This window comes from Mytilus californianus, unplaced genomic scaffold (assembly GCF_021869535.1).
Source record: "Mytilus californianus isolate M0D057914Y unplaced genomic scaffold, xbMytCali1.0.p SCAF_3, whole genome shotgun sequence".
Classification (NCBI taxonomy): domain Eukaryota; kingdom Metazoa; phylum Mollusca; class Bivalvia; order Mytilida; family Mytilidae; genus Mytilus; species Mytilus californianus.
The window spans coordinates 24,220,026-24,245,564 of NW_026262679.1; the positions used below are offsets into that span (position 1 = coordinate 24,220,026).

Genomic DNA, 25,539 nt, shown 5'->3' on the forward strand with positions numbered 1-25,539 from the left:
ATGAAAAATGCAGTTTAAAGCCTTTCAATGTAGGTGTTTAATATAACTTTCCATCAATTGTATACAACTTTTGCAAGCTTTTTAGCACGTAAAGTAGTTTGTCTACTAAATATGAGCAGCAGCCTTAACCAAAGAGATATATAATCATATATGAAGGCATCGATCATATTTCACAACTTCAGATAAACATCTTTTTTGGTTATAGTTGATGCTCATATCAAAATATAAACTTTTATTGGGAAAATTTATCCTTTTTCAGACCAAGTTTAATGTTATTTATAGTTATCATCTCTTTATAATCCCTTCGGAAAACGGTTTTGGGAGTGGATATTGCGTTTACTACGTTTGTTTGTCCGTCTATCACGGTTAATATAAAAATAAGGAGATGTGGTATGATTGCCAATGAGACAACTATCCACGAGTTCAAATGAAGTGGATGTAAGCAATTATAGGCAACCGTACGGCCTTCAACAATGAGAAAAACCAATACCGTATAGTCGGCTATTAAACGCCTTGACTTGAAAAATATGAAACAATTCAATTGTGAAAACTTACGGCCTAAGTTTTGCGTTTTAAGGCTAAGATCGGAACAAACTGCGAGTCAAAGAGGAATGATTTACTTTTAGTGCGCACATCTTGAATAGTAACGAATGTCCATGAAAAAATTGTGTCACCTCGACCTAATTTAATTCTGGTTAAGTTTTGCATTAAAATACAAAATATCATCAACTACAAGTCGTAGAGGAATGATATCTTTTAGATCGCAAATCTGTGATAACAACAAAGGACCTTGAAAAAAAGTTGGTCACCTCGACCTATATTTCTCGCATGAATGATTTTGATTAAAATTTGTGTTAAGGTCCAGATGAAATCAACTACAAGTAAAAGAGGAATAATATTTGTTACTGAGCACTTCTTTGATATCAATGAAGGTCCGCACAAAAATTTTGTCCCCTCAACACTAGGCTAGCGTTTTAAAATTAAATACACTCTACAAAAAAAAAAAAAAAAAAAAAAAAAACTCGCCCCTCCTTATTATGTCTCTTAAAGGAGAGCTATTGTTTTACTGTGAATTCTTCTCGTTGTTGTTATTGGCGTTCTAATTCTTCTCACATACAAGCTTGTCTTGTTTCTATAGTCTGGGGATTTCAGTTATTTTTGCTAACAAAATGTTTTCCCTATCCCATGTTAGCATCCTTGTCAGAAGTTGCAACTTGAAAATTTCATATCTGAATATGTTTCGTTATATGAAAAATTTCTTTTGATGGTAGATCTTGATTGTTTCTGTGGGGCTTCTTTCTCCTGCATATGTTTCACTCACGGGGTAAAAATCGGAATTGGATTTTTATATTTTGCATAGTCCGAATTATATACTTAAAAAAGATTTTCATTCATAAAATAGTTATTTTGCACTACAAATTGCTGTTCCATGCCTTTTTAAAACAATATTGCAAATCTAATATGTTTTATTAAAATTCCATTTCGTCGCTGACCAACATAAATTAATTGTTTCCGAAATGCAATACATAATTTACTTCTGACAGATATTTGGTTCTCCTTGAAAAATAATGGAACATGATATATCTATAAATTGCAGTCCCGAGTAATCTGAAGATGTTTATTTGGGATTAAATGTTCAGAAATGCACAATTATACATGGTTTTAAATACTTAAAGTATAAACATATTAAGTTGTGATACTAATAATTAAAATACGATAAAATGACATTAAAAATGCCCCTGACGTGGAATAAATTCTTGGTAAATTGGTCCTTCTTTCTAATTTCTTTATTTCAATTCAGAGTTTTATATATTGTATAGATAGCTGTCTATTGTTACCGACTGTATGACTCTAGTGTTGTACGGTTGTCTTTGTCGTTGGATTGCTGCCTCATTAACGTGTATCCATATCTCCTTTTTTCATATGAATATGATAGGAATGAGACATCGTACATAGATTGAGCGGATCGACGTGTTTCATGTACGCAAAATATTTCTGTCCAAGTGCAGAATCTGCTGTCTGTGGTTGGCCGTTTGTCATTTATCCATGTTCGTTTGGTTTTTTTTTATTTGTTTTAGTTCATTTTCTGCGACGGGATGCTTTATCCTTTGTTGTTCCTTTACATAAGCCATTGTGATATGAATACAATATTAAAAAAAAAATATTTGTACATTTGGACAGCATTATACGAAAAAAAAAACTTTCACTTCAGAGAAAATAAAAAAAAAAGATCAAAGTGGGAACAAATGATCAAATCATATAAGACATCGAAAAGAGGAGACTCCCAGTAATATTTTTGGTGTACAGTTATGGCACCACATGAATTGAGGAACGGACCTCGATCACAGGTTCCCGGTGGACGTCGATCTGAGTCTTATATATACTAGTCAACAAAAGTAACGATACACAAGTTTGAAGTCCAATTTATCATACAATGAATAAATAGGGAAAACTGTTAAATTATCCAATGCAAAACATTCATTTGCACAGCAAATGCATATGATTAAAAGAATCTGACCAAATTGGAAAGGGAGAAAATACCGTAGTATTGCACATAGGGGTCAAATTTATGTTGCGGAAAATGATGACAAAAGTCGGCACTTAATTTCGAAGATGAGAATTAAGTATTCAAATATCTGCAAAGGCATTCAAAATTTTAAGCAGACCATGTTTAAGTTCAAAGTCTTAAGTTCTAATATCGATTTTTGAATTTTTGGGTGAAAATACGATTATTGAAATAACAAAAATTGCAACAAACAAACAAAAATCGAATATTTGCCTTAAATCAATGGTTTTGATAAGAAAATAACCCTCTGTATATATTAGACCAATTGGGCAATTATCAACTTTGATACAGTGTATCCAATTTCATTATATAAGGAAAATACATTGCCATGTATCGTTTCTTTTGTTGACTAGTATATATATGAAATACGGCACTGAATATTGCATACTAAATACTTTAAGTGTCATATAGCTTTTGGTTGTTCAATATGAAATGAACTCGAGACATACAGTATATAAATGCCATTCAATGTCTCATTATTATCATTCATTATTGCTGAATTACATAATGCCGTGCGTATTTCTTAAGATAAATAGAACTTTAATTGATGCATTCAATTTTTAGTTTCATCATTTCCTTGGAATGAACTACCCCTAAATGGATAAAATAATGTCTGTCCAATTTGCAGACAATAGCAGGTGTTATTTTTCTCTGATAAAGATTTCAATCGAATTGCCAAAATTACATGACTTCAATAAAAACGAAATTACATCCTGACACTAACCTGCTTCCGTATTCATTTATGTATCTTTCTTTTAAAGAAATTTAAGATGGATACTTCATTTCCTCGCAACCTTTGAGGCTGTGGCTAATTTACACTGTTAATCCACTCACCTGTTTTTTTTTTCTATAAGCATTTGTACTATTAATCCTCCTGTTTATTGATCGTATACTTATTATTTTGTTCGTGAATATGCTTTTTAAAGGGACTAAGGTGGAATGTGTCTGTTAAATATTTTCTGCTTTGACAATTGAAGATGACTTACAGAAAATTGCACAAACATTACGAAATACAATACATATGATCGTATTAAGAATGTATGACAACTTTAAATTACTTTTTATTGTATCAGTTATTTTGTTTACGGTCATGGTTTGGTGGGAACATAAAAAAGCCCCGATCCGGTTTCATTAAATAGTAAAATGGTATATACTTCCCTGTTAAATATAATTTTACACATTAAACAGGAATAGCATATATACAAAATGGTCACAGTAAGTTTGACATTTTCTTTGCATGTTACAATAAAAGTAGCGATATGTAAAATGTCCCAAACTGTTTTAATTTGCAAATGTAAGTACCAAGTTCAATGTTTTCCTTGTTGATTAAATATAAAACATAACAAAAAACTTGCCTATCTAACTAGTTATCAATTACTTAAAATATATTCCTCAAATCATATCCGTAAATTCGGTAAAAATCTTGCTCCAAACTGAATACGGATGCTCATTGCCTCGAAAAGAGATGAGGCTGCATCTGCTGAAAAATTGAAACAATCAGCATTTGTGTTAAAACTCGGATTGTTAGAAATTTTTGACACAACATTTTATTTGAAAATGCATACTTTATTTTAGGAGCCACACCTTTACTTAAATGTCAGAGCTATTGGTATCCATAATTCTTCATAATAAAAGATCGAATTGAAAATGTTGATACTTAGCATCAGCTGCGTTCTATAACTTTATTTTTCATAAAGTCTAGATATTTTGTAATTAATATGTCGTGCAAGATGATTATTCATCTATGGTCGATGTATCACACAAGATAGTATTATATCTTATTTACTAAGGACGATTGTACTTCAGTCTATAGACAAAACAATTGTTACATACAAAAGTTACAGCTCGTTATTGTAATCGATGAACTCGACTAAAACTAAGGATTTTACGTATCTGCGATCTGTATTAAACCTTTCGGTATTAAAACATGTGTATTAACATGATTAAGGAAGTGATTTCATAAAATTATTGTAATATCTATAACATATAAGTTTCGCTGTTTAACACACGTACGCCATTTGTTTCTGTGCTTTCTTACAATATGGTTAAATGATATCAACACTCGAAACTGTAATCCGAGCTTAATATATAAAAATTAGGAGATGTTGTATGATTGCCAATGAGACAACTATCCACCAGAGTTTAAATGAGGATGGATGTAAGCAATTATAGGCAACCGGACGGCCTTCAACAATGAGAACAACCAATACCGTATAGTCGGCTATTAAAGGCCTTGACTTGAAAAATTTGAAGCAATTTATTCAGTTCAGTTTATTACTTGTCCCCCCAAATGTTTATGACAATGTCCATGCTTTTACTATGGGAGCCCCTGAAGTCATCTGGATAAAAACTTAAAAAGGAATTTCACAGTATCATTAACCAAAAAATTTCTATGGAAGTTGTTTTTATGCGAAATCCATGCATTGGTTAAATATGACTTTAGATACAGAGGATGTAATATCAAACCCCTTTATTTTTTTTTTCATTGTAAATCCCCAAACGTACCTTAATTACTGAAGATTTTCTGACTGTTTCGTTGAAATTGAAAATAGTTTAGATTCCAATACAGAACTTCTGAAACCAGTACCAAAGGATCAAAACATCGCCCTCCGTCGAAAATAAATTGGAAAGAGTGCTGTAAGGTCAAGATAGATTCTTTCAACCCATTGTAAATTATAGAGTAAACGGTAGAAATCTAATACGCTACTTTTTAGTCTTTATGTGTCTGTACCAAGTCAGGAGCGTGTAATTCAGTGGTTGTCGTTGGTTCATGTCTGTCATATATGTTTATAATTGTAAATTGTATTGTTACAAGTTATGCCATTAGCAGTCTCGTTTAAATAGTTCGTGTAGGGGCCTTTTATAGATGACTAAACGGTATGGTGTTTTATCATTGTTAAAGACTTTTAGTATAATTACTTATATCTTCGTCGTTGGAACTCTGTTGGATAGTTGTCTCATTGGCAATCATGCCAGTCTCCTTATTTTGATATTTTATGTTTTAGTAGAATTTGCAAACCGTCGAACGACCAACCGAACGATCATAGTAAACGCAGCTACTCTAAACGGGATGTATATTAATTGAAGTTTTTCCTTTTCGAGTGATCTACTTTAACGGTTTTCAAACACATCACATTACAGTGTTTTATTTTAATGTATTAGCTTTTATGTGTTCGATCTACAAAATACTAGTAAATCAGATATTCAAAAAATACATAAATAGCTAACATTATAACTTTGTGTTCATTTTTATATTTACATGCTTTTAATTTTTTCAACAGTTTTATTTTTTATATCAATAACATGAGATGCAGGGTACATATATATATATCAATAAGAAGATATGGTTTGATTGCCAATGAGACCAAATGACTTAGAAGTTAACAGATATAGCTCCCCGTACGGCCTTCAGCAATGACAAACCTAATACCGCATAGTAAGCTGATAAGGCTGGGTATTCGCTGATTAGACAGCAAACATGAATAGATTCAGCGTATACTATCATCACCAAATTCTCCAAATAACAAAAACCATTAAGATATGGCATACGGCAACCAACAGACAAAGGAACATGTGGCGGCCTTGAAGTTATTTATTACATCTCTCCCGCAACCCCTGGCAATATAGATCGCAGGAAATGTAAAAGTGCGAAAAACGTGACCTTGTGCAATCCGAAAATATAGGTATCGAGAGATTGTAGTACCGTGAATGTGCATAGTATGTGTATAACAATAATATTTAGTATGGTTTTAATTTACTGATAGCAAAATCAATATGTATACCAATAAAAACAAAATTTAAAGATTGTGTTGAACTGGTAACCTTTTAGAAAAAGTCATATAAAACTTCAAATTAAAAAAAAAAGTTGAACAGTTTTATATATAAATAAGAAGATGTGGTATTAGTGCCAATGGCACAACTCTCCATCCAAGTCACAATGTATAAAAAGTAAACAATTATAGGTCAAAGTACGACCTTCAACACGGAGCCTTGGCTCACACCGAACAGCAAGCTATAAAGGGTCCCAAAATGACTAGTGTAAATTAATTCAAACAGGAAAACCAACGGTCTAATCTATATAAAAAAATGAGAAACGAGAAACACTTATGAACAACACCAACAAATGACAACCACTGAACAACAGACTCCTGACTTAGGACAGGTCCATACAAATGTTTACCTGAATGGCTAAGTTTTAAACAAGTGTACGTGAACTTTTTTGTAAAAGAAAATCTTTTATATTATCAAAATCTTCATAAATGTACTGTTATTGAATTATTGTCTTCCAGCACAGTAATTTGCTGATATTTTCCCTTACTACAAGACCTCTCGATTTCTTTGACCAATGTCGCGATCCGGTAGACTTCGGCAACAAACTTAGTTTAGTATATATGCATGCATTGGTTCAATACTTTCGATAACATTAGAATTACAAGAAACTCGTTTCATATGACTTTAAAGGATTGATAATTTTACCCGGATCGTATCTAAATTTCCGCGCTCGGTAAACAACATCACCGTAAAAATTAGGACGTGCTGTTCCGTTTGAAATAAGCTTTCTTCAGGTACAGTCAAACTTCCAAACCAAATCCTTATATCTATGGAAGACTTTAGTAAAGGTTTTATGTAATTTGTGGTAACGAAATTCCTGACTTAATAATTTACCAGTAATACTTAGATTACGCTCATTGAAATCCAAAACGTCACTACAAGCACGGGCATAGCGAACAAGTTGGGATATATAAACACCGTAAAACGCTGCCAACGGAACACCATCGACCAAAAAAGGAAAATTAACATGAGGAAAGAAAAGTTTCCCTTTTGCCGTAAATTTTTGTGTAGAGTTTCTCGTGTAAAACTGAAAATAATGAATACATGTATAATGAAGTGGAAACAATTAATATACATGAACAAATTCAATTGCAGATTACTGGTTTTAAAAATGCGACGTTTCAAGATGAAGAGAGCCAGCGTGTACATGAGACGGGTAAAGTTAGATATAATTAGATACAACACCAAAGTTACAAAGCCAGAGCGTTAAAACGTTTTATAATCTGTTTAAAATAGTGCTGGGTTAGTTTGCTTAGAATTATCTCTTAGTACTTTGTCATGTTCTAATTTGTTGTTTCTGTTGATTCTGTTATAATTACTGATTTAATTTTTTAAAAGGAGGGAACGGAGTAAGTATCCCGGTATGTTTGATTTATCCGCCAAGTCTCGACAGACGGACACATTAAATATGTTAAATAGTTTCAGTTTATTACTTGAAATATCCACCTTGTATGACCCTAACTCCTCCAAGTCCTTTATCGATTGTCTCTTATTTTGTTGGATAATCTACTGCTAATGGCGCCATTTTAATTTTTGTTTAAAGAGTTGTTGCCTTTAATCGTTCAAATTACTTATTACATGCTACATCAATCTTTAAAGCCCCAACTGTTGCAAATCAACTGTCCTACCTCCATGACAAATATGTTGTTGTCCCTTCAGATAAAGCCCCAAACAACATCGTTTTTTGTGTGTAAATCACATTACGTAAACTGCTTGATAAATAAATTAAGTATTGACAGTTCACTTGGAAACTCAACATATACCCCCACGACACTTACCAACGAGGAAATCCTGGATAATCATAGGTCTGTTCTATGTTCCTTTGAAATTTTAACCAAAGAAGAAGAACTGGATCTTCCTTCATTGTATTGGATACATAAACTGCATTGGTGTCCTTACAAACAACGTTATATTGATGGGTCTTACAAGTACTCCACCAAACCTCTTTTCTCAATTATTAACATCAATTAGAAATCATCAATCAAAGCCGGGCTTCAACGTTATTATGAAACTACCTATTCTAGAGGTGATGTGAATCAGATGTGGATATTGAAACATTTCATAGATCTTTTAGAGTACATACAATCTAAGACTCTTTCATCTTGCAATAGTGATAAAACATTTGACTTTTCTACACTTTATACAAGTATTCCCCATTCCAAACTAAAAGACAAATTAAAAGAGTTGGTCCCTCTTTGTTTCATAAAAAAGGATGACCAACGTATATTCAAGTATTTTGTCTTAGAGAGGGATAAATCACTCTAATTCAAACAAAAACTTCTCTGAAACTGACACTAATAAGATACTTGATTTCTTGATTGACAACATATTTGTTTGAAGGACGTGTTTTTCAACAAATAATCGGCATTGCCATTGGAACCAACTGGGCTTCTCTTCCTGTTGATTGTTCCTTTATTCATATGAGACTAACTTCATTTTTTAGGAAGCTGAGAAAGATAAGAAGTTAGCAGTATCCTTCAATTTCTCTCTCCGGTATATAGATGATGTTCTCTATTGAATAATTCAAAATTTGGTGACTATGTTGAACGCACTTCTCCGGTATATAGATGATGTTCTCTCACTAAATAATTCAAAATGGGTGACTATGTTGAACGAATCTATCCCATCGAACTTGAGATAAAGAATACAACAGATTCAGTCAAGTCTGCCTCATATCTTGACTTACTTAAAAATTGACAATGAGGGTCAGTTGGAAACAAAACTTTAAGACAAAAGAGATTATTTCAGCTTTCCAATTATAAACTTTTCATGTCTATGTAGCAACATGCAAGCAGCACCTGCATACGGAGTATATGTCTCCCAGTTGATACGATATTTCAGGGCTTGTATTTCCTATCATGATTTCATTACTAGAGGGTTGATGCTCACAAAGAATCATTTAATTTGTTAAACCAAGAGTTCCAGGTGGTGAAGTTGCAATCATCCCTTCGTAAAGTTTACGGACGCCATCACGAGTTGGTTGACCGTTATGAAATATCTGTTTCGCAGATGACGACAGATATGTTCCAACTGTCGTAACTACAATCCCGTCCTCTTTTCCCCGAATATGACCTAGCAAATTAGACTTGACCGGTTTTGTACTTACATGAGCAACACGACGGATGCCACATGTGTAGCAAGATCTGCTTACCCTTCTGAAGAACCTGAGATCACCCTCAGTTTTTGGATGGGTTCGTGTTGCTCAATCTTTAGTTTCTATGTTGAGTTTTGTTTATTGTTGTTTATCTGTTTGTCTTTTTCTTTTTTAGCCATGGCGTTGTCAATTTATTCTCGACTTATGAGTTTGAATATCTTTGGTATCTTTCGCCTCTCTTTTACGCAATGCCTTAATTATAAAGTCATTTCCTTTTTGATACTTTATCCAATAGCTCTTATATATGCTTAAATGTTTGATATTGATGTGTAATGAGTTTATATGATGAACTCCGTCATTTCAACATAATGTACAATATTTGGAGTTGAACTTTACAAGAAAAGAAATTGATTTGAAATCGAATTGAACTTATTACCCACAAAAAAGACTGCTTCGAACACAAAGTTTTTGTATATAATTCAAAGTATCGCTAAAATTTGTTCTTCACCTTCGTCTTTGATTTAGATTTTTAAATGTTTTGATTCGAGCGTCACTAATGAGTCTTAGGTAGACTAAACGCGCGTCCGACATACCAAATTAGCATGGTATCTTTGATGAGTTATTTACATTACGATGTATATTCGAAATCATCTTAGCAAAAACTTGGCATAGGATTAAAAAATGATTCTCCAGATAGTCTATGAGTTTGGAAAAAAGTTTTGCTTTTCAAAGTTGGCAAATACAAATTGTGGAGACAGTCAAAAGTAAAAATATATGCACCAGAAACCTAGTCAAAAGATCAATCGTTTCCTACGTCAAAACTTTTTGTAATCTATTCTCATTATCAGGAACAATATTTACAGTTACAGGACGGACAAAAAAGTAGTTATACACATACAATTCTTCAATGATATTGCATTTTGATAATAAATTGTGTAAGAATTCATAAACACAATCATAAATCATAGTTTATAGTTGTTTAAAATCAAATTAAATATCCTATCTGCTACCAGTTGTGTTCACCGTGTTAACTAATAAGGCAAAACTTCAATATCAAAATCATTTTTTGCGATTCGAACTTTCATTTTTGAGAACTAATGTACCGCACAGTAATCAATTATTAACAAAAGAACTTTCATTTTGTCAACTAATGTACCGTACAATAATAAATGTATGTAGCAACATTCTATCATCGCCTGCATATGGAGTACTAGTATATATCTCTCAGTTGATACAATGTTCCAGAGCGTGCGTTTCCTATCACGAATTCCTTGATAGAAAGTTGCTACCTACAAGGAAGCTATTGAAACAAGGGTTCCTAGTGGATTGTTGAAGTCATCACTTTGAAAGTTTAACGGACGCCATAATGCACTGAATTACCGTTATGGAATATATGTGTCACAGATGTACGCAATGCATGAAATGAAGTAGATCGTAACGAATACTAGCTCGGACGTCGCCCAGTACAAAAAGGTCCGACAGAGGCGTGTCTAAGGACACGATGTCGTCTGAAATAGTTGATGTCCATTCATCGCCAGACATAACAAATTACTAGGACATCATGTCAAATCAGATCAACAACTGCGAAAAATGTAACATTTGGTAACAGGTACTCTTTTTACTCGTAATCTAACTTTATAATCTTACTTCACCAGGAGTTACGATGACCTGAACTGCAAATTAACTACTGTAAATTCAGAAATTATTGCGTGCATTTATTATTGCGATTTTGTCATTTTAGACTAAAATGCGGTTTTAATTTTTGCGATATTGAGAAAAATCCTGTTTAATTCATATAAAAACTTTCAAAATGCGTGTTTAAATTATTGCGATTATAACCCTGTCGCATTTTTCGCAATAATAAAAACATCGCAGTAATTTCTGAATTTACAGTAGTCGTCTTTACTGATTAGAGTGTATCCTATGGAGATTGGTATGTCGATGAAACGAAAAGAAGGCTAAACAAACGAAAGTTAGGCCATAGATCAGACATTAATAACAATGCAAATGGCATTGCTTATCAACATTTTAATCAGCTGGATCATTCAATTTTGTCTATTGATTTGCATTATCGAAAAAATATACATAACATGACTTGCAATTCTAATCATGCTACACATCTCCATAGACAAAAGGATTCGAAAATTGAGAACAACTAGACCTAAATGACCAAATTGAACTATATGTATTTTATGTAGTCCTTACTGCAGTCCGGTGAGTGTGATGCATATTTTCAACTCTGCTTCTCAACGTTGAAACAACCATGGTCATAGTCATTATACACTTACTCTTCACGATGCCTTTTTGCCATATAAACAGAAGCCGTTTGATATTCATCACATCCGTAAGTATCTATAACCACTATCCCTTTCGAAATTTTATTCTCCGTACAACATTGGAAACATCTGTTACACCCCCTTTCAAACAAATACAAACTGACAGCTACCATCTATGATATTGCCCATCATGTACTTTTCAAACCGGATGGCATTGGAAAAGATATCACAGTGAAACGATCCTGCTACACTAGTGACACCCGTCATGTTACTCATGGTAAGTGCAAATAAGGTGATGAGTCTCATTCGGTGATGTCACAATCGAGGAAAAGACGAATGAATTGTGGCTACGACATTTGGAACATATCCATGGTCATCTGTGACACATATATTCCATAACCGTCAATAAACTTGTGATGACGTCCGTAAAACTTTCGAATTGTTGACTACAACTTTATAACTTGGAACCCTTGTTTAAATAGCTTCCTTGGGATTAGCAACACATTATGATACTGCTCATCAAAGTAAGAAGGTATTGACAAATTACTTGCAAACTCAACATATACTCCAGTGACACTTACCAAAAAGTAAAATAACAAAAATACTGAACTCCAAGGAAAATCCAAAACGGAAATTCCCTTATCAAAAATGCAAAATCAAAAACTGAAACACACCAAAAGAGGAAATTCGGAACAATCATAGGTCTGATCTATTTTCGTTTGGAATTTCAACAAGAGATGAAAAAGTGGATCTTCCTTCAATGTATGGATACAAAATGTTCTTAGCCGTCTTTACAGACAACCTTTTAATTGCTGTCTGCCAAATGCTTCACGATACTCCTTTCAAAATAAATAACTTCTATCTTATCAGCAATCAAGTCTAACATCCGTATTTACACTTTAGGAAGTTTCCCGTTCATATGTAATCCGTTCGCCACGTTAGATCTGGAGAACTTTATATTGTATATTAATATATATACACTATAGAAAACGTGCCAGCCAAAATACCGAAATACCATAAATCGGAATTCATGACATGAAAGACTAATTTTAATACGATAAATTCACCAATAAAATTATCATTATTATTCTTGCGCCTAACAATGGACAAGTTGTGACCGAGAAGACAGTTAGATCGTTGATAATCTTGGAATAGAAGAACTTCATAGGTATGTGAACACTCATGCGACGTTTATCGTCAAAAGTTAAAATGTTGAAAGGGCTTCAACTCCATAATAACTATGCTATTTCTACGAGAACAAAATTACAAGCAATTACGTTTTGTGTGTAAAAAAATTTACACAAAATACCGACAAACTTGTGTAATTATAGATATTGTAATATTACATATATTATTGTAAATATAAATAATATACTAATTTTGTATTAGTAAAGACTGTTTGTAACAGTAATTTATTTATTCAGATATTTATACCAATGTTATTTATTGTTAATTTTACTGAATATTCTCCCTGGATATTTGGTGGTAAATTTAACAGGGATACTTGATGGAATGCTGTACACCAAGTTTATTGTTAAAACAGCAATATCTGCAATAAAGAATCCATCACACATTTGTGGTGGGGTTCGTGTTTTTTTTTTGGGGGGGGGGGATGTCTATGTATAATATATTGAAAACTGTTGTTTGACCGTCCATTTTCTATTGTAAATTATGTTGAGTGTCTTTCTTCGACATATGGTTTTGACTAACACATTAATATGTTCTCTCCTTTGTTATGAGCTGCTCAATAAAAGAACTTTATTATAGACAACTTTATTCGTTAATATTTGCTTTGAACTTGGTGACAGTAAACGCTAGTACTCTCAGATCTGTACATTGTGTCTTTTTGTTGTTAGGGTTAGGGTTAGGGTTAATTCAGTAAAATTACATTTGAAACCTTCTTAAATAATAAACACAATTTCTTTTAAAAATTTGATGGATTAATGACTGCCATGACTATCCTATACTTTAAGCAGATAGTTTTCACAAGTCATTTAAGTGTGTAATAATACGCAAGTCATTTTTTTATGACAATGTATATTTTGGTTTTTAACAATATCAGTTAGTAGTTCATTGACTTAATCTAACAAACCATTAGCATATGATACACAAAGAGTATTTTGTGGCATTATTTTTTTGTTTGGTTTCTGTTTATTGACAAATACCCAATGTCTAGATTTAATCATATGCATTGAATTTTGCAGTTGCAGTAATCTCATTCCAATACAGCTTTCATTATTTTATAATATTAGTGAAATACTATCATTTTCTTTGGAAATGTCAGTACCAATTTCGGAACATGACAGTTGTTTTCCATTCTTTCCGTTGCTTGATAAAGTATAACGTTTGAGATTTTTTATGGACTTACTCTTTTTGAATTTACCTTGGAATTCGGTATTTTTGTTAATACTTTTTTCTTTTTCTAGAAATTAGTGGCGAAATTTTAATCGACACCTCGTGGATAGCAGAGCACTATGACGATAAACAAAGGACGGAATATAAGAACGTAGTATTGGAACTAGAAAAAGAGGTGAGTTGTAAAAAGCATACGATACCTATTTTTGTTTTCAACTTTGACAAACGTTAATTTCGATATACACTCTCAAACTATGCAAAGAAATGTTTACCTTTATGGCTTTTTTTTATTTCAGTTTGATTTTGGAATGTTTGAAGTAAAATCACAAAATTTCATATTTCAATACTACTCCGTAACAATAACACAACTTAAACGAAATATATGTTGTCGACCGGTTTTTAAGACTAGTGTTCCTTAGTTTATAGGCCTTTTCAACTTTGTTACCAGGCTGAAGGTTATAACCAATAGCAATATTGTAAAACTTGATAATTATGATTGGTGAAAGAAATTCAAAGACAATTTTGAAAATTCAGAAAATCTTATTCTTTTGTAAATGCTTGAAATTTCTTTCCCGTTTTTGATGCATAATAACATTACAGTAAATTCTTAAAGCTAAACCGTTGTGCAAGCATTCTCGCCACACACCACATAATTGACGAAACGTTTTCTTCTACAGGATTTTTATTGATGATAAAAAGGTTTATACTAGTCTTTAATTGCCTTGAGCTTTATTTCTTTCGGTAAAATTTATGCACTTCCATACACAGCAATTCATTTTTTTTTCTTTACAACCGGTTCTAGATTTAGGCGTCAGTGCATTTTCCGCGAATTTTGGATGCCTATTTTCAGTAAAGTTGCGAAAACAAAACGTAAAATTTTGATTGATAATTATCTCCCCTGCAACTGTATTGTTAATCTGGTTTCCGTCCGGATTTTGACAAACTTGGAACCAAAACGTCCAAGTTCAAGATCACCGATAACTCATACCGGCCGTTAATATTTTGTATGTTTCGAATGGATACTGAATATTTACGGAGGAAACTGTATTGTTAGCCTATAATACAACTGCTTTATTATTTCATTGTTATTATTTTTTTAACATAGCAAAAGAAAAAAAAAAGAAAAAGAAAATAGTAACATACAAAAAATAGCAAATTAAAGAACAGAGACACACAAACCTCGATAAAACGGCAATGAGCTGATGTCCTGGCGATTTGTTGGCAGTTCATAGTCCACATGTCCCTTGCGTCGCGTTACTAAATGGTATATCTAAAACCGAGGATAGAAAAACGAAACATGCAACAAAACTATATCATATTCTAACTTAAGGTTGCACAATGAAGAATACCGGTGTTCATAGAAATAATATAAATGAAAAAAAAAAATAAAAAAAAAATGTGCTGCATTCGATTTGAATCCCTAATAAAGACATTCTAGTAATTTGTTTCAAAAGATTATGATACTAAGATCCTTTCGTAACAAATTTGAAATCTAAGTAAGGACTTCTTTATTTGAATTAAATATGTTTTGAATAATTTTAACATTCTATGAACAGCAAATAGACAGAAAATTATCGCATCAAGGATATTTCACGAAATCACAATTGGGTTGTGAAACTCTCGGAACAAAACATCAACCAACAACTGTATAGACCCAGTGGTTGCAAAAAAGACATCAACGATACCAGGATTATACTCGTATAACAGTTATGGTTATTCAGTGGGGTTCTCTTGTGCAATTTACAAACCTAAAGGCTGAATAAGATTGCTCTGTAATGTATAAATATTCTTTAAAAAAAGATAAAACGTAAAAACATCATGCTGATATGGCATGTAGAATAGGTTTTTGATAATTGTAGCCTATTGTCTATAAAACGAAACAAATCGACAATAACTTTGGTATTTATGCTGGCTTAGTTACATTCGATGTTCAAACCGCATAAGTTAATTTGGGTACTGTCAGATTTCCATAAGGGCTGTCGGAGGATCGCTGGACGTACGAATAAATTTTCCGGATTAAAATTTTTATTCTAGTACTGTTTAGTAATTTCAAGATGTTTATATAAATAAAACTTTGAATAAAAGATGTTCCTGCTATCCATTAATGGAGATATGTAACATATCAAGACGTTGTATATACATCGATTTCTTTGTTGGCAACCGTCTAAAATTAAAAAAAAAGAAATGTATGATACCTATTTACAACACCTCTACATGTATAAATTGAATAACTCCAATCTTGTATGTTCAAGACCAACATGTTGGAAAGTCAAATACATAAAATTTTGAAGAACAGTAACTTAAAATAAGTTTTGAAAAAAGAACAGCTAAACCCGTCCATGGTTAATTTTGTTGATGCACTTCCAATCATAGTTTAAGCATCCATGCATAATTTAGAACAATCGTTGTATGGGCAACACGACGAATGTTCTAATGCAATAGAAATTGCCTACCCTTACGGCGCACCTAAATTGACTTCCATTTTTGGGTTCTTGTTTCGCAATTTCAAGTGTTTAGTATGCGAAATCGAAAAATAAAGGATTACAAGGTATGGTTTTTGATATTGAAATGCCAACATTTACAATCGGCTTTGAAAATATTAAAAAACAATAAATTATTTATTTTGCAGATAAAAGCTCTGTTCAACAACAACACGAATTCAAGATATAATTTACTATCTGTTAGTGGGACTGACTTAAGGTAGGCCAATGAAATACTTTATATATGCATTCATATTAAAGTGATTTTTGTATATCGATTTTTTTTCGATCATGAAATATTGTCTGCGATTGAAAAAAAGAAAAGCCTCAAAATAAAAATTTACACGAAAGACTGTTTTAAATAAAATTTTCCTCCTATTGCAGATTTTTTTTAATTGATCATCATTAAAGTCAAGATAGATATGAATATTATTGTTTATGTTAAAAAAAATGTTAAAGAAAAGCAAATGTTTATGCAAAAACACTTTAATATTTGTGATGTGCACTATGGATTTTAACAAAATCACATTTATCAATGTTATCCTAACCTAAATTGTGTAAACTATTGAAAGGTATCTCTTACTGTATCATATTCTAAGCGCCATATATAAATGATGTTTGAAGCTTCAAACCTCATGTGAAAATACAATTAAGAGTGGGAGGATAAAGTTATCTTAACTCACCATCTATTCAAAGCATGGTTTTATTTTTATTTTGGAATCCCAAGTGTACTGATTTATCAAAATTTCAAATATTTTCCTATCTTTGTTTACAAATGTAAACAATTCGATGCAGAATTCATAGAAATCAAAAACAAAAGAGCACTAAAAAGAGGCAGATATCAAAAGGATATTAAAAATCAAAAGTCGAAGACAAACTGACAACTGAATGGCAAAATCGGAAAACGACGAAAAGACAAACAACAGTCTATAAAACACAATACAGAAAACTAAAAATTTAGTAACACGAACCCTACCAAATCCCAGGTACTCTTTAAGGGTTACCAGATTCTGTTCTACAAATAGCGCCCGTTGTGTTGCTCATGTTAAGTACAAATTCTGTTATTAGTCATATACGGTGTTGTGATATTAAGTTAGAGGAAAAGAGGACGAAATTGGAGAGACGACAGTTATAACATATTCGTCGTTATATGTGATCCAGAAGTTTTAAATTATAAAGAAACTAAGGTTTCACCTCCCTCAGGCAAAGTTGACCTATATGGATTTGGCTATTTTTTTTTAAGTCGTTTTTGGTTATAAAGCTCTTAAACTGTTTCGGTTCTTATGCATCCGTGGCTTTCAAATATTCCGCTTTAAGCGTTTCTGATGAAGGTAAATCCAGGTAAAAGCATTCGGACGCATGAAATTTATAACGCATTGTTTTCATTTTTTTCTATAATGGTCAACCAACTCGTGGTGGCGTCCGTAATATTTTCGAAGGGATGACATCAACTTTACCACATGGAATCCTTTGTTTACCAGCTTTACGTTGACTATATAATTACCAATTTGAAACATTAGTTATCATTATTCGTAGATACCAGGTCAGCGATGCAAGCTCCTCGGAGCCTCAAGCTAGCTGATATAGGGAAGTTCTATAATGACTTTTTTCATTACAGGCCCAGGGAAGGATCTGTTTTATTTTCATTTGATTTAGTGTTTAGTGATGAATATATTAATGGTAATGAATTACAACATGTCTTGCAACAGAAAGTTCTAAGCCATAAAAAGACTGAAGGAACAACGCTGCCTTGGTTAAGGAGAGCATTTACGCATTCTATTAAAATTGGTATGTAGTCATCATTTTACTGATACGATCCTAAAATTATAAATTCATCTGATAAACCTAAATAAAAAAACGCGCATGATTTTTACAGTTTAACGTTGTAGTCATGTAAAATGGATTGTTTTCAATTACTACATCTTGATGAAGCTAAAATTATTCATTCCTTTTAATCTTTTCTTGTGAAGATATTCTTACTATTCTGTTTTAATCCTTTGAATGTTACATGCTTCATTGCTAAGCTGGTCATTCAGATTTTACAACTATTATATAAGACATTACAAACACACATTTTCGTCTGAGTTCATAAAAACGTTATCAACAATTGTTAAATTACTCTCTTTCTAGTTCCTTAATATAAGATAAAATGGAAAACAGTACTGTAAATTCAGAAATTATTGCGTGCATTTATTATTGCGATTTTGTCATTTTAGACTAAAATGCGATTTTAATTTTTGCGATATTGAGAAAAATCCTGTTTAATTCATATAAAAAATTTCAAAATGCGAGTTTTAATTATTGCGATTATAACCCTGTCGCATTTTTCGCAATAATAAAAACATCGCAATAATTTCTGAATTTACAGTACATATTAAGAAACGGATGTTTAGAAAATTAGTAAATTAAGCATCCCAATGATTGCAAAGAGTATCTCCTTTGTGACTGAATATTACTTAGGAGAGAAATAAAAGCTAAATAGAATTGTGAAAAAGTTTTCTTTAAATTTTGATTTCTAACTTATACTTTTAAAATAAGGAGATGTGGTATGATTGCCAATGAGACAACTATCCGCCAGAGTTCAGATGAAGTGCATGTAAGCAATTATAGGTAACCGTGTGACATTCAACAATGAGAAAAACCTATACCGTATAGTTGATTACCGTCTTCTTGTCGTCGACTGGGAACATACAAAATATTGTATTTCAAACACAGATATTTACTGTACGATTTTTCAGATAAATGACGAAGTTTTCTAAGTAGGACAATATAAATTACATTCAGTTATTGTTACTTTGATACTCAAATTCACATGGTTTTATTTATTGTTTATACATAGTAATATATTTCTTTTTACTTAAAGGTGACAAAAAAGCATTAGGGGGAAAAACAGGATTGCAAAAAATACAGAATCTGGGCATCTTTCTTCTAATCATACTTCTATTAGCTATATGCATTGCCCTTGTTGTGGAGATATCAAAAGTTGACCGTAAGTAATCTTATACCTTTGACTATAGCTATGACCGGAATATTGAAGTAAAATAATGGTTGTTTTAGGTTTTGTTTGTTCATGCCTTGTTGTTTGTTTTTGTGCAAAAATCTTTTTTCTGCTAAAAAAAATGCCTTTTGGGCAATGTCTTTTTCGATTCGATCTGTCATGGAACTAACTTTTTCTTTCATTTCTCTACGGAATTATTGGCTCCACCTTGTATGATGCCTTTTTAAAATAACACAAAATAAGATTTGTTTAGAAATTCCAAAATAAATGAATAACTTAAGTCACCTTTTCATGTAAATGGTAAATATTGAAACATGCGAGTATAAATAAGGAAATTGTTTCTTTCATCAAAATTGCATGTGCGTTTCTATTTACAATTGAAGGAGCGTTTACTAGTATTTGCATATCCAGGTGAATTTCATAGAAAAGTAAACTTGTAAATAAACAAAGTAAAAAAAATGAAGGATATCAACTGAGAAATTGCTGTATTTGCTTTTACACGAGACAGCTATATAGATAAACTATATAAGGCTTAATCACGAGAAACATTTGTAACATGTGCAATACTTTATAAAGACATTTTTTACAGAATTTGTAAAATATATTAGACAAATTCTTGTACATTCACAAAAAACAAGATCACTTCGAGACTCCTACTAATACATTTTTAAACAAAAATTCTCAGGCGTTAATTGGTGTAATTTAAGAGTCTATGTTGCATTAAAAAACACATTCACTCTCAATGTGTGGTTAATCTTTTTTTGTTTTAAATCTCAAATACTTATAAAGTATTTATAAATTTATTTGATCACCCGAACTTCAGGGATTTTACTGGTGGTAAATCAAGAAATGCTCATCGTTCTATGAGAATATTTTATGTTTTATTTTAATCTGTTGTTATACTCAACAGTATAGACATATTTTTATCATTTGTTTAGAATATCTGATGTAAAACAATTAAGTCTTGTTGCGTCTTTTTAGTTATTCATAAAGTTATTTGCACATTCGGAAAATACTAGAAATCAAACACAGAAGTTACCCGATAACTACAAGGTATATTCCAATCATAGGACACTCACGAAAGTGTTTTAATAAATCATTACAAGGAAGCTATTGGACCATGAGTTCCAAATGATGAAGTTGAAACCATCCCGTCGAAAATTCTACGGCCGCCATCATGAGTTGGGTGACCGTTATGGAATATCTATTTCACAGATGACGTATGATATGTTCCAACTGTTGTAACCACAATCCCGTCCTCTTTTCCTCGAATGTGACCTACCAAATTAGACTTATCACCGGGTTTGCACTTACATGAACAACACGCCGGGTGCTACATGTGGAGAAGGATCTGCTTACCCTCTGGAGCACCTGAGATCCCCCCGGTTTTAGGTAGGGTTCGTGTTGCTCAGTCTTTAGTTTTCTATGATATGTTTTGTGTACTGTTGTTTGTCTTTTCGTCGTTTTACGTATTTTGTCATCTCATTGTCAGTTTGATTTCGAAATATGAGTTTAAATATCCCTTTGGTATCTTTAGCCTTTTTTATATAAAATTGAAGAAAAAGGATTGTTTTTACCATATTGATAAAGTATTTTGAGGACAAATCGAGAAAAGTTATCACAAAAACTGCAAGACAAGTACGAATAACATCTTTAAAATTATACGACACAAAAGTATAGCTCAAAAGTTTATGACGAGACTATCATCTCGAAATCTTCAGAAAACTCAATTATTCGTTTCGAAATGATTAATCCAATCCTATGACTTGCAAGTCAAGAATTTCAGCAGCAAAAAGCATCAAGTCTTTTTTTACTATGATCATCCCAGTTTGCGTTGAAAATATGTTCAGTTCTTTATTTGTTATCTGTAGTTTTCTACTTTTTGTTATTTTAATGAATTCAAATCAAGAATTGTTTTCTTTTGCAGATAATCTGCCAAGTGAAAACAAGACAGGTAATTTTGGTTATGTTTATTATCACAAATGAGGTTTATATTAAAATTATAAATGTATAAGCCTGGTATCTTTGATTAGTTTTTTTTTACAACCACTAGGTTGATGCCACTGATGGACGAGGTTTCCTCATCGAACCCAGTAGTCAGCATTTCTGTGTTGACATGAAGTATCATTGATATAGTCATATTTATAAATTAAATGTTTACATAACTTTAAATTCTTGGAAATGATAAGGATTTTCTTCGCCAGATATAGACTACCTTCGTACGTTATTGGCGTTTTATTCGTTTGTCTCATAGTATGAAGTATTATTGCTTTGAACATTCTTATAGTTTGTAAGCATTTGACAAGAACTAAAAATATCATATCAACTCTTGTTATTTTCAATTGATACAAAAAATGTTCAGTTAATAATGAATATATTTGAACTAGAAGTAAGGTAACAAATGCAATCAGCAAAGTATCTTAATACGACTTTGGCTGGTCTGTTCCAGTCCTTTTACGTCTTAAACGTTTATATAACATGCCCCCTCAATGTTTTGGTTCAGGCTTACCAAACAAATATTGTATCTTACCTTTATATCAGAGACATTAAAAAGGTAGACAAGAGAATGTTTTGTACACTGTTCACTTGTTTTTTTATGAGAAAAATACTTTCAATTGATTATTTTCTTTTTTTTATAATTTTAATCATCAGTTGACAATAATTCTATAGGTCTCCGTAACTCTGTAAATCTTTCCAACATATATCTTCCCAAGGTCCAAAACCTACTACGAATGGCTATACAAAAGAACAAGAAACGACTGTAGCACGTACCACAACAACAAAACAAGAAACGCAAACAAGAAAAATAACTACTGATGAGGTAACAACAATGGCGGGAACTCAAACGTCAACAACAATGACGGAACACGAAACGACAAAAATAACGATGACAGAAAATGATACAACAGGAACAGTGATTGAGCAGAATACGACAACAACTATAGACGAGAAAACAACGATAGCGAAAGTTAATGCGACAACAACGACGATGGAACAGGAAACAATAACAACAGATCAGGCAACACCGACGGCGGAACTTGAAAAGACAACAACAGCGATGTATAACGGGACGACAACAACAATGATGGATGAGGGAACGACGATAACAATGATGGATAAGGGAACGACAACAGCAATGATGGATAAGGGTACGACAACAACAATCATGACCCAGGGAACGACAACACCAATGATGAATAAGGGAACATCAACAACAATGAGCCCTAAGGGAACGACAACAAACATGATGGCTGAGGGAAAGACAACAACAATGATAAATGATAATACAACAACAATAATGGCTGAGGGAACAGCAGCAACAATGATGGCTGAGGGAAAGACAACAACAATGACGGCTGAAGGAACGACAACAACAATGATGGATGAGGGAACGACAACACCAATGATGGCTGAGGGAACGACAACAACAATGATGGCTGAGGGAACGACAACAACAATAATGGCCGAAGGAAATACAACAATGATGGCTGAGGGAACGACAACAATGAAGATGAATAAGGGAACGACAACAGCAATGATGGCCGAGGGAACGAAAACAACAATGATGGCTGAGGGAACGACAATAACAATGATGACTGAAGGAACGACAACAACAATGATGGCTGGGAGAACGACAACAACAATGATGACTGAGGGAACGACAACAATGATGATGGATGAGAGAACGCCATCAACCATGATGGATAAGGGCACGACTACAACAATGATGGATAAAAGAACGACAGTAACAATGATGGCTGAGGGAACAACAACAACAACGGTTGATCATGGAGCGACTGCAATATCTACAGAAAAAGAAACAACCACTGCTGAACGTGACATGACAACAACAATGATGGAACAGGAAATTACTACAACCAATGTAACAATTCCGTAGAGACAGGTAAAATTCGTGCATTTTTTCGATGTCACAATGCTTACGTTATTATGTTACAGTAAGAGCCGATTGTTCAATGACGTAATTTACGCCGATTGACCTCAGATCAAACGGCTTAACTCATTCATTAAAAAGAACACGAAATTGGTATATTCTTCTTTTGTTTACATATCAATCACTTACTAACCATATGTCTCTTGGTTCATAAGTAAAATAGAGAAATGTGATTATGTAAGAATGTCACCTCCCTAAACTTTAACATGTATATTAAGTATACCTCGTAAAATAAAACAATACAATGTTGATTAAAATGCATTTAAGTAATAAAATGAAAAAGAGAATAGCTGGTAACTGAAACTGTATATATCAATGCCATAGTCCCCATCAATTCACACGGCATGAAATATAAAATCACCTCAAGCTTATGAAATATAATGGACTGCATGTTCACAGTACAATGCAACCAAAATTTGAAAAGCCATAAGGGTGCGTTTACACGGTACGAGTTTCCATCCGATTTCCATCCGATTTTTACCTGTGATGTCGTTTCGACAAAAAATCGCACCATGTGAACACTAGAATCGGATGTTGTTTGGAAAACCAAAATGTTGTTTGTTGAGCATAGGTTTTAAAATTTGTTTTTACTCATATTTATTAGGGAATTGGTTAGGTAATTACTGCAAATAAAAAAACATAACATTGAAAGCTTAGCTAGATAGATAGATCTTTATTCTCATAAACTAAATTACATAGTTACAGAGATGATAATATACACAATATAACATATTTTGCATGTGTGAACATTACATAAATAACTGTACTTTTACCAGGAGAACAGACTTTTGCTGATAAATAATTAATAAACCTACACAACTTTTCTAGTAAAACAATATTGACTGTAATGAATACATCATTAAATTTAAGAATATTAACATTTATACAACAATTGTGTGGTAAATATATATGTCGTTCTTTTTTGAAAAAAGGACAAGACATTTCATAATGGAATTCATCTCCGATGTCAGCAGATTCACAAAGGTAACATAATCTCTCTGGTCTTTGAACATTTTGTCACCTCCCTGTCTCCACTGACAAACGGTGATTACCACATTTAAATTTATACAATTTCAATTGCAGTACTATCGATATTAATTGACTCACATTTACATAGACATTTATGACATGTTCTTGTGTATTTTTTTCATTGGCAGGAAGTGAACTTACTATGAGTGAAGGATTCCCTCTAAATTAAATGAACGTATTGCAGAGTCTAGGTGACTGTAAATGAAGGAAGCAAGACTTTGAACAATATTGTCAAAGGATGTGTAAAACATAGTAATAATATATAATGATAGAACAATAATATTGATTTTTGATTTAAGATTAGAAATTAAAAATGTACAGGGAAAGTATGAAAGTAATAGATTTATGTATTCAAATATTAATTATTGCGGTAATTCATTATATTTACCTTGTAATTTGGTAAGGCAGACGGGCGTTTCGTATACAGAAGACTCACCAGTGGCGCTCGAATCAAAACAGTTGGCAGGACAAATCAAACAAGAAGTTGAAGAGCATAAAAAACCGAATATTCAGAAAATTTGTAACAAATAAACTAGTTTTTTTATTATCATTAGTTATTATCATTATCATTATTTTTGTTGTTGTAACGATAAGAGCATTGTTTTACATTTTGAATTATCATATTTAACTTAAAATTTTACGTAAATTACGTGAACAACTCTTATTAAATTAATACAAGTCACAACACGAAAACGTTAATCCAAATCTCCATCAAAATGAAACACATGTCATATTAAATAGATCTTTTTTGTAATCTTTCGCCTGAACTGTTCTAATTTTTCCTAGAAATTGACATGTTTTATTTATATTCTGTAGAATACAATATTTTTTATTGGTTTTTTAAAAGTGTAGTTGTAATGATATTATACAGAAAACTAATTTTTAGTATATTTATATATTTTTTATATTATTACAGCTGAATAAAATGCATCTTAAATAAACATATTAGAGGCATTGA

The 25,539-nt window shown here is 32.3% G+C and overlaps 2 protein-coding genes across 5 annotated transcripts in view; one reads left to right on the forward strand and one right to left on the reverse strand.

Annotated features, from left to right (window-relative positions):
• LOC127734182 (uncharacterized) overlaps positions 1-3,542 on the reverse strand; it is a 38,252-nt gene extending 34,710 nt beyond the window's left edge. Inside the window, exon 1 of one of the 4 annotated variants that reach the window (XM_052243906.1) lies at positions 3,401-3,542. In XM_052243906.1, the coding sequence (XP_052099866.1) occupies positions 3,401-3,423 (23 nt within the window). In that variant the 5' untranslated portion in view covers positions 3,424-3,542. The other 3 variants (XM_052243909.1, XM_052243907.1, XM_052243910.1) reach the window with 3 other exon arrangements.
• A 154-nt stretch (positions 3,543-3,696) lies between these two features.
• Positions 3,697-25,539, forward strand: LOC127734188 (mucin-17-like). Its single transcript, XM_052243922.1, has 9 exons — positions 3,697-3,781; positions 7,493-7,553; positions 14,194-14,297; positions 16,752-16,822; positions 18,221-18,390; positions 19,466-19,591; positions 21,528-21,554; positions 22,315-23,504; positions 24,710-25,539. Exons 1-8 carry the CDS (start codon positions 3,773-3,775, stop codon positions 23,496-23,498), a joined length of 1,752 nt encoding a protein of 583 aa, XP_052099882.1. The 5' UTR covers positions 3,697-3,772; the 3' UTR covers positions 23,499-23,504; positions 24,710-25,539.

Bases quoted from the DNA above. Each gene is read 5' to 3' on its own strand.
- LOC127734188 (XM_052243922.1), top strand. The intron at 14,298-16,751 runs GTGAGTTGTAAA...TTTATTTTGCAG, and splicing joins TATTGGAACTAGAAAAAGAG to ATAAAAGCTCTGTTCAACAA. The intron at 19,592-21,527 runs GTAAGTAATCTT...TTTCTTTTGCAG, and splicing joins GGAGATATCAAAAGTTGACC to ATAATCTGCCAAGTGAAAAC.